We start from the raw sequence: 9,093 nt of genomic DNA, 5'->3' as shown, positions 1-9,093 counted from the left end.
CTTCCTGCAGGGACCCATTTATCTGCAGCGGCTGGGACTCACTGGCTGCCTGTCGCTCACACAGCCTGTTATAAATACAGTTAATATTATATCATACAGGTTGATCGTTGCATGTCTTGATTTATTTTATTTTTTTTACCATGACTATATGTTACTAGAATCCTAACAATTATGTATGTAGGTTTAAAATAAACTACATACATTTACAATCTCAAAATTGTATTTCTCTCCATTTATAATGAAAGGCTATGACCTAAAACAATGGCGCATATATATATATATATATATATATATATATATATATATATATATATATATATATATATATATATATATATATATATATATGAATTAAGCTTTCAGCAAATGTTATTTAATAAATGCTTTAATTTTTTCCTAAGCTAAGATGATGAATATTAATCATCTGGTTGACAGCCAATAGTCCTTTATAATGCAAAAAAAATCTATTCTGCACTATAGAAACATCTATAGATTAACTAAAACAGCAGTGATAAAAAGACAATATTAAATAAAGCCAAAGGGTACTCTGGGCATTAAAAAAGGAACAAACGTAGAATAAAATTCTGAAATGCAAATTGAACTTTCAGATTTTTTTCTGAAATGTGTATAATTTTGGTGAAGGCACTGGTCAAAATGTAATGTTTGTTTAGTTGTTGACTGTATGGTGTTTTCTTTACAACTTTGTAAAGTGTTTTTATGTTATAAAGCACTTTGAATTCCCTTGTTGCTGAAAATGTGCTATATAAATAAAATTACCCTTTATAAAGGGTAATTTTATAAACTTGACTTGATTGATTGATAGAAATTTCATTTCCCCTTTATTTTAACTACCTCAACAAAAGAACATGATACAAAAAGGTGTGCAACCCTTTGCTTTTAGCATTTTTGTCATGCGTTTTTGCTCAGGTTCCAGAAGGATCGGCTCATGTATCAATCAATTAATCAGTTGAGTTTATTTGTATAACACATTTCAGTAACAAGGCAGTTCAAAGTCCTATACAAAAAACACAAAAATTAAAAAAAATATAAAACAACGTACAGTGACCAATTGAAAAACCAGTAACAAACGTCACATTTTGAGTGCCATGATCAAAATCGTCAATTCACATCGAATATGTTGGTCAATGTTCCAACTCTAAATAGGTGGCTTTTTAGCCTTGATTTACAGGAACAGAAATGCCTGCTAATAGTCTACTAGGGGAGGAGAGGAGGAAGAACCGGTTAAAGCCACGCCTGTGGAGAAGGAGCTTTTGAGAACTTGGATTGGCTGAAGTTTCCTTCCAGGATAGCTATGAATTAAGCTCCATCCATTTTCACATCCACTCCAACAAGTTTTCACTCCCATGTGGAGGTGGAAGGTTCAGGGTTACATGTAGTGTCAGTCTTCAGCACGCCTAATGTTCTGCACGACGGTCAAAAGGTCTAATTTCAGTCTTCCCTGACCAGAGCATGTTCTTCCACAAGTTTGCTGCTTCTGCTACTTGGTTTGTGGGAAATTGAAAAACGTAAAAGTAGGAAACTTTTTTGATTCATCTTTTATTTAGAAAGCGCAGCATTGTAATTTTCCACAGAACCAACCAAGACGGCATCAGTACTCCAGGGTGTTACTTCAGGCAAGTAGAAGAGCCATGGTGGAATGGTAATACGACTTCAAAGATACCTTCAAACTGTGCACCACACAGAGTGAACCGTCTGAAAAAACTGAAACAGTACCACATAATGATGCAGGAATGTGAGCCAAGAGGATCTGAATCAATGCGGGCTTTTTGTGATGAGAGTGAGATTTGGCAGCGGCTGGACTTCAGGATTCCCATGGAGTACACAGTTGTGGGTTGCCGGATGTTTGAACGTGCATGTGTGTGTCTTGTGAGAGAGAGAGAGGGAGCGCATTTCCACAAGCAATCAACAGGTTTCACTGGTGCAACAGGGCTGATGGGAGCTTGGAAGTGTGTGTGTTTGTGTCAGAGTGTGTGTGGGGCAAGCCTCGGTTGCACAATGACACAAGGCTCTCATTACTGTGTGCATCAATTAGCATACATTAAAAGAGATAATCTCCTTGAATTCACACAGGAGCTTCGTCTCATTTGTTGGACCAACATTTTTTTTTTCAGACGCTTGTCTTACAATGTCCTCTCTGGTTCTCTGCTTCCGGGTCTAAGCCGGCAGCCCCGAATGCACGTTTGTGGCTCATGAAAGAGAACGTGGCTTGTGCAGAAACAAGTAGATGGCAGCGGCGGAGTATGTACGGATGTGAACCGATGAGAAAACTCTTTGAAAGTCTGCAATGCCTTGCTTGTCTAACATTTCATTAGACAAGAAAACCTTGTCTAAGGTTATACAAGTTTATGGAATCTTATATGATATGCCAATTCAAAGTGGTTTATAACCCCAAAGAATGGCATGCATTGTCTGTTTCTCATTGCTGATACCTCAACTTCCCTTCCTTGCGTGTTCCTTGCAATCAATGACTTGCTCACTCCTTCTTGATGTGCCTGGTTCTTGGTCACCAGTGTCAAGCCTTTTTGACAATTTGGGCAAAACATAAAAAAAGTTCAAGATGTATGAGAAGGCTTTTTGTTAAATGAAAGACTCGTTGAAAGCTTTCAACAGTTAGAGTGGATGCTTAGGTGGGATGAAGGAAGATATCATGTTGCCATCTCCGAACTGCCTTTACATCCCATTGCGGCGGAAAACTGATTGTCTTTTTTCCGAGCTCTCAGGCTGCTATGGATTATGGATCCTGTGTTACTGCTGTCCGTTCTCTCTCTGATTGTGCAATCAAACCACAATTGGAACATGGTCAATAACTTGATGGTTCTTATTTGAGCTACCTGCAGAGGGCTTTCAAATAAGTCTGGTCTGGATTGTGAGTATTTAGTGTCTAAGATACTTTTCAAGGTGGTCAAGAATATATAATAGTGCAAAATTCTGTTTCTATCTGTGTGATCCTATGCATATTTGTATATGTGAATCCCTGCTGAAAGAACAATACAGTGGTATTGACCTCAAGCGGTGCCAATCGGAGGTCAGTATCCTGGACACCACCGGGCTGACAAACACTGGTCGATGTGTGTGTGTGTTTGTTGGCGAGAGTGGTGCTGTTGGCAGGTCAATGGCTGCTGTGGAGCAACACCTCTCCATGCGCTCATTAGTCCAGAACATATGTGGCGTTTGGATCAATACTGCAGCTAATTACTGCATACAGTGTGTACGCTTGAATGGTGGCAAACTTGGGCCAATATTTCAGAATTTTAAAAGCTTTACATCATGTTATAATGTTATTCCCTCATCAAAAACATACCTGGGGTGTTGCTTTAATTCTTTCATGCATGTTTTCAGAAATCCTTTAATCTCCATGGCAACCATTCAGGTCTGGTGGACCTAGCTCCACCTTTGAGACACAGCTTTTACCTTAGAACTGCAGTTTCCAGTCTTCTGAGCTTCTGCCTTACAAATCAGTGACTCCCCACTCAGCTCCTTCAGACTAGCCATCAGCAATTAGCAAACACCTGGTGGCATCTATTGAGCTCATTGTGGAAGTGCAACTCTGATAAAAATGTTAAAGGGCTAATATAGGAGCCATGTTGTGATGACTTCCTGAAGGTGGAGTGTCAGAAAGAACAAGATTGTTTTAAAGAGACAGAGACCCAATTTCAAGGCGCTAAATCACAAAGTAAAACTTCTAGTAAGTCAAATTTGATACATACACTATTTTTATAACAACCGAAGGCAACATAGTTACTTGATTGTCCCATAAAATGGCACTAAGTATCTAGAAAACACATACTGCCCCTTTAACGCAGACACAACTGAGGTTTGTGTAAATCTTCCCATAGCAGTAAGACATTGCTGAAAAGTTTGTATTTCTAGCCATATTAGGACTTTACATTGACTTCCAGTCACTTAATTAATTCCACTTGTACCTAACAAAAACACTTTTCTTAATCCCAACCATCTAAATTGGGGTCCACCATATTAGGATGGGGCTCATGACTAGGCCCCTACAACCTACCGGTTTTCAGTAGCTTAGTGAAAATACCAGAAAAGGTCCAAAAGAGGCAACGTAGATGAGTCCACATGCACACACACACACGCGCACACACACACATAAATTCACATCCTTAAGTGTGTGTTGGATCTGTAGTTTCAATGGTGGGTCTCCTTTGACTTCTTAAGATTATACTAATTACAAATCCAAAAGCTTTGGGCAAGGGAGCTGGTCCCTAAATGTCGGGCTCAGTCATAAGGGCCCCTTTGAGGATTAGAAGCTGGAGCACAAACACCCTGACCTCACCAGGCAGCCACTAATGGCATGGCTCCCATCTTTCTTCCTGAGAACATTGGGTGGTTTTGTGTTTCAGAGATTATTCATCCTCTGGGTTTGTCTCGTTGGGGTCTTTAACCCCTGGTAAAAATGGGGCTGCTAACCAGACTCCACCTTAAGCACAGCTAAGTCATCTGAGTCGGGGATTTGTCCTACAAACGTCCCACACCTCAGTCTCAAGGAGGATCTGCTCAAAGAACGGGAAATTAAGGGTCTGCTTGTAACATCTTGACCTGTAGCTAACTCACACTTTCCTCAGGCATGGCTTCTACATTTTCATGAATACATCATGTGCTTATCCTCCATTAATATGTCAAAACATTATGAATATGAGATTATATGGCACTTGCATTGTTGGAGGAAATGCATGGAAGGTGACTGCAGGCTGCAGTATTTGGATGAAAATGTTTAATGGTGGATCAACCGTGACGTCTGTGTTAATCACTTCTCTCCGGCCAACAGTCTGTGTCTGTAAAATATCAAATGAAAGACTTAAAACAGCTAGCATTGTTGTGCAAGAATATTATGCGACAGAGCAGAGAGTGCTACAGGACTTGTGCAAGGACAGTGAGACAGTGGCGAGGTGTGCAGTGGGAGCAACGCAACATCCCAAAGGAGGAGCAGGACTACGACACGGATGATCATTGACCTCCGTTTTCTTCTTCTTTGCAAATTTGATTTCAGTTAAAAATATTTCACTTAAAGGGAAGATAAAGTCGTTTTGGCTTCAAAATATTAGGTCTTAAATTTCTGTACATGTGTGCAACAAATCTGAAGGGAGGTCAGCAGGCAGAGTGAGGCATAAATAGAAAATGAGGTCTGCTCCTGAAGAAACCAGAAGAACTCTGTCAAATCTTTCACACATACATACATGAGGCAAAACACACTCTTTTGAGAAGAGGGTGAGCGCCTCATCCTTATATCTGTGTGTGCGTATGTGTGTGTGTATTTTTTTTATTCTCTTCTGACAGTGGAAGCCCACAGACAGAGATGGATTGCTGCAGGGCTCCATGGCAACCAGTGGGGCTATTCTCAATCACTGCAGCTGAAGGAGGGACCAAAGGAGTTAATCAGCAATGCACATTTTCACTCTGCCTTCACACACTGTCTTATTATGCAGACGTGTGGTTATTAAAACTTTGCTCTGCCTTCACATTGTTACCGCCTGAAAATGTGTTCCTCTGCTAGCTTGATTCTTGTCGGTTAACTTTAACTCTCTTTCATATCTGGAGAAAACAAGTGGAGATTGTTTTTACTTCACAAATAGTCTCTCTTTTTAAAATTAAACCTTAAAAAGTCAGTTTCTTAACTGTAAACATTGACTTTAAACTGTTTGTTTTTTTCCATCAAATTAAGAAAACGTGAGCCTCAACAACACCCGAGTCTAAATATTCACCAGTTCATTTCTCATTCTTACTTTTTTAAACATTAATTTGACTGTGGTTCCACTTCACTCTCCATGAAGACAATTTAAACATATATATATATATATATATATATATATATATATATATATATATAAGTATGTAAGTTTGTAGGTTGAATTAGCTGAAATGATTGCACAAAGAAAACATTTTGGTGAGTATTACGGTAATAAAGTAGCACATGAAATAGAACCATATTGAAATTAAGTTTTTCCATAAAAGTAGATAAATAAAATACATTTTTTTCCAAAGACAATTTAACAATTTTCATTTTCCGTGTTCAAGTTTGTTGTATAACAGCGACATCACCTGGCCCAACCCCGTAATTGCACGTATACGTCATTACCGCGCGACGAGGAAGTTGTTGTTGTCGCGCTTGTCCTTCACATCGTCCATCCACTTCATGTCGTTACAAAAGTGTACTATACGTTGTTTTTGAAGCAAAGCCTTTTTTAATGGAATAACGAAGGGAAGAGAAGAAGTGGGTCGGAACCGCGGAGTCGTCTTATTATTCTTTAGCTTTATATTCGGTAAGTAACAGCGAAGTTAAATTGACAGCTGATACTTTACCCTGTTATTACTTACTAATTAGTCAGCGGTGTAAGACATTTTTTTCAAAGTATATTTCATCAGAAAGTAGTCTAAAAATACATTCAAATTATGAAAGGAAAGGAAGCTGTTTTTCAACAACTTATCCACCAGCCAGCAGCTGTTCCTGAAGCATAGATTCTCCTAATCTCTCCTTCAGGTGATCAGGAATGGCAGCTCCAAACTCAGCGCAGAGGAAGGCCTGCTGGGACGCCAGGGATCAACTCTGGCAATGTTTGGACGACAACAATGACAAGATTCAATCCTGTCAGAAGTTCCAGGGAGACTTCGAGGCAAATTGTCCAGCTCAGTGGGTAAAGTTCCTCCTCGTTTTTAAATCATTCGTTGTACTCGTTGAAGCAGAAAGGCCCGAAAACTCAGGAAAAATTTGAAATTTCTTTAAAAATAAAACTAATCTGCACATGTTTCTCATCTTAAGAGATGAGTATCATAGTCTCATATTTTGACTTTATTCGTGTACTATTACTTTGTTGTACAACTTTCTTGTAATTAAAAAAAAAAAAGTTCTTATCCTGGCCCTGATACTCATGGAGATTAACCTTGTTTAAAGTTATTAAAAACTGCCAATTTCAAACCAAACTTCATGAAGGTATGTTGGTGTGAATCATTTATCTTTGAATGGACAGATGAACCAGAAATCTGTGAGATCCAAATTGATCACAATTTGAATCGTTTTCTGTGCAAAAGACTCAAACTACACTTCGACAAAGTTTGAAGACTGGTCTAATGCACAGAATGACTTTGTTGCAGAATTGGGGCTTTTGTTTCGTTTCTTTAATTTTTTCCCCTCCTCTCTTCCTGGCAGGTGAAATATTTCACCAAGAGGAGAGACTTCCTGAAGTACAAAGATAAGATGCAGAGAGAAGGCTTCACACCTGCTGAAGGCCCACAAGTAAACTCCTAACTCCTTCCAAACCGGAGCTCTGGAGACTGACTTTTAATCACATGAGCTCCTGAGTGGAGTTTTCATTGTGAATAGGAAAACGCTTCACCTTTACCATTATTTATGTGATCAGATGAACCTGGCAAGTTATTGGACATTGTTACTTAGAAATACAAAAATTATGTCTGTTTTTTTTTTGTTGTTGTTGCAAATTGGTCTTAATGGAAGATTAAGATCAATGGAATCCACCCAGAAGTGTCTGTGTGGTTTGTATGACCGGATCAACTGTTCCTGTCGCAGAGCATTCAAGATTCTGGATTATGACCACTCTGAAAAAACATCAACATTCGCTAATGTTTTGGAATAAATCAAACCAACAGGGTGATTTTGATGGCTTTTATTGTCGTACATGTATATTGTTTTCCAACTCTAGCGCAACAGGTGGATATGAATACCCTTTCAGAATAAAACAGCTGATTTGAGAATGTTACAGGTCATTAGAAACGGGCAAAAAAAAAACAACCAAAAAACACATTGTGTTTATATTACAAATCAGTGTGTATTTACAAAGGAGTGTGGCCTCCGGGTCAAAAGGCTTCAATGAAACTGTTGCTAGAAACAGGGTTCCTACAGTCTGGAGTTTGATACAAGTTCTTTGTATCAAATGTATCCGTCAATCGGTCCATCCGTTTGTAAGGCCGCCCCTCTGTCCGGTCAGTCCAACTGTCCATTCGTCCTACTTTTTATACACTAATCCACTCATCACTGCATCAATCATCCCTCTACTCATTCTCCAGTCAACCCTTCTGTCCATCATCCTTTACATTTAGAAGTTTGCATAGCTTGATCTTTGGAAGCACCACATTTTGAAGTTAACCTGATCAAGAACTTTGAAGATGAAATTTTGACCCCGTAAATGTGTAGGAACCCTGTAGAAATCTACAAACCACAAAGAAAACTGTAGATCTATTCAGACTTCTAAGGTCTCTGGCAGTACAAAACGGTCACAAATTACATCTTAACTTTTTGTATTTTCTGTGAAAATATAAAGCATATATTTTTGCATTTCTGCTCAGTACAGTGGAGGATTTTGGATAAACCTGACTTTGCCACCACGAGAGTTATTGTGATTTGATGATTGATTAAACTATTGCACAATACAGTCCCGTACTCAGTTTTCAGTCAACCAGAGCTGAATGGACTCTGCTGCCTCACATAAATTCTCCTCTTGCACATAATCCAGTCATGTACTTCCTACACCTAAAAAAAAAAACGGAGCTAATCCAACAACCGAATACTTCTCCCTGCGATCTTAAGGACATTGAGATCTGACGAGACAAAAATACAAAAAAAAAAAACGCAAAGTTTCAAGATCATTTTTAGCAAAGAATACACGATCACTGCTGGAAATACATTCTTGTCGTAAAGCAGAGTAAACAATGTGCAAGATTTAAGAAAGTAAGCCATGAACAGAGGTTCTCCAACATCACAGCAAGGCACCAATGAGCTTATAAGGTTTGAATCCAGGTTTAAAACAGGCAGCCAACATTTTGGCATTACAGGCTTGATACAGAAAAAGCATTTCAAGACTTTTTGAATAAAACAGGCAGCAAAAAAAATAATTTGGGTATTTGGTGCAAAGCAAAGCTCCAAATCAGCTTTAGAACCTCTGCAAAAAATGATTGGTCACATGGAAGTCCTGGCTTGTGTGGCGAATTAGATTTTTATCCACAGATACAAACAGAAGAAAAACATTTGGTTATATGTACAGTAGGTTGACTACACTCACTGGGAAAAACGGTCGAGATCCAAATCAAGCATTCAGAAGGAAT

General features: G+C 38.8%; 1 protein-coding gene across 1 annotated transcript; it reads left to right on the top strand.

Moving 5' to 3' along the window:
- Positions 1–6,106: 6,106 nt before the first annotated feature.
- On the top strand, positions 6,107–8,416 carry coa6 (cytochrome c oxidase assembly factor 6). The gene is made up of 3 exons (XM_015030566.1): positions 6,107–6,299; positions 6,518–6,671; positions 7,184–8,416. The coding sequence occupies exons 2-3, from the start codon at positions 6,528–6,530 to the stop codon at positions 7,280–7,282; spliced, it is 243 nt and encodes an 80-aa protein (XP_014886052.1). The 5' UTR covers positions 6,107–6,299; positions 6,518–6,527; the 3' UTR covers positions 7,283–8,416.
- The last annotated feature ends 677 nt before the right edge of the window (positions 8,417–9,093 follow it).

Source organism: Poecilia latipinna, unplaced genomic scaffold (assembly GCF_001443285.1).
Source record: "Poecilia latipinna isolate Pla-1442-1.1 unplaced genomic scaffold, P_latipinna-1.0 Scaffold186, whole genome shotgun sequence".
NCBI lineage: Eukaryota > Metazoa > Chordata > Actinopteri > Cyprinodontiformes > Poeciliidae > Poecilia > Poecilia latipinna.
Note: the sequence above shows the minus strand (reverse complement) of the source record. Positions and strands in the feature narration are given on the sequence as shown.

Excerpts from the sequence above, each read along its gene's own strand:
- coa6 (XM_015030566.1), top strand. The coding sequence starts at position 6,528 with ATGGCAGCTCCAAACTCAGCGCAGAGGAAGGCCTGCTGGGACGCCAGG. Across the intron at positions 6,672-7,183 it reads CAAATTGTCCAGCTCAGTGG|GTGAAATATTTCACCAAGAG; the intron begins GTAAAGTTCCTC and ends TCTTCCTGGCAG.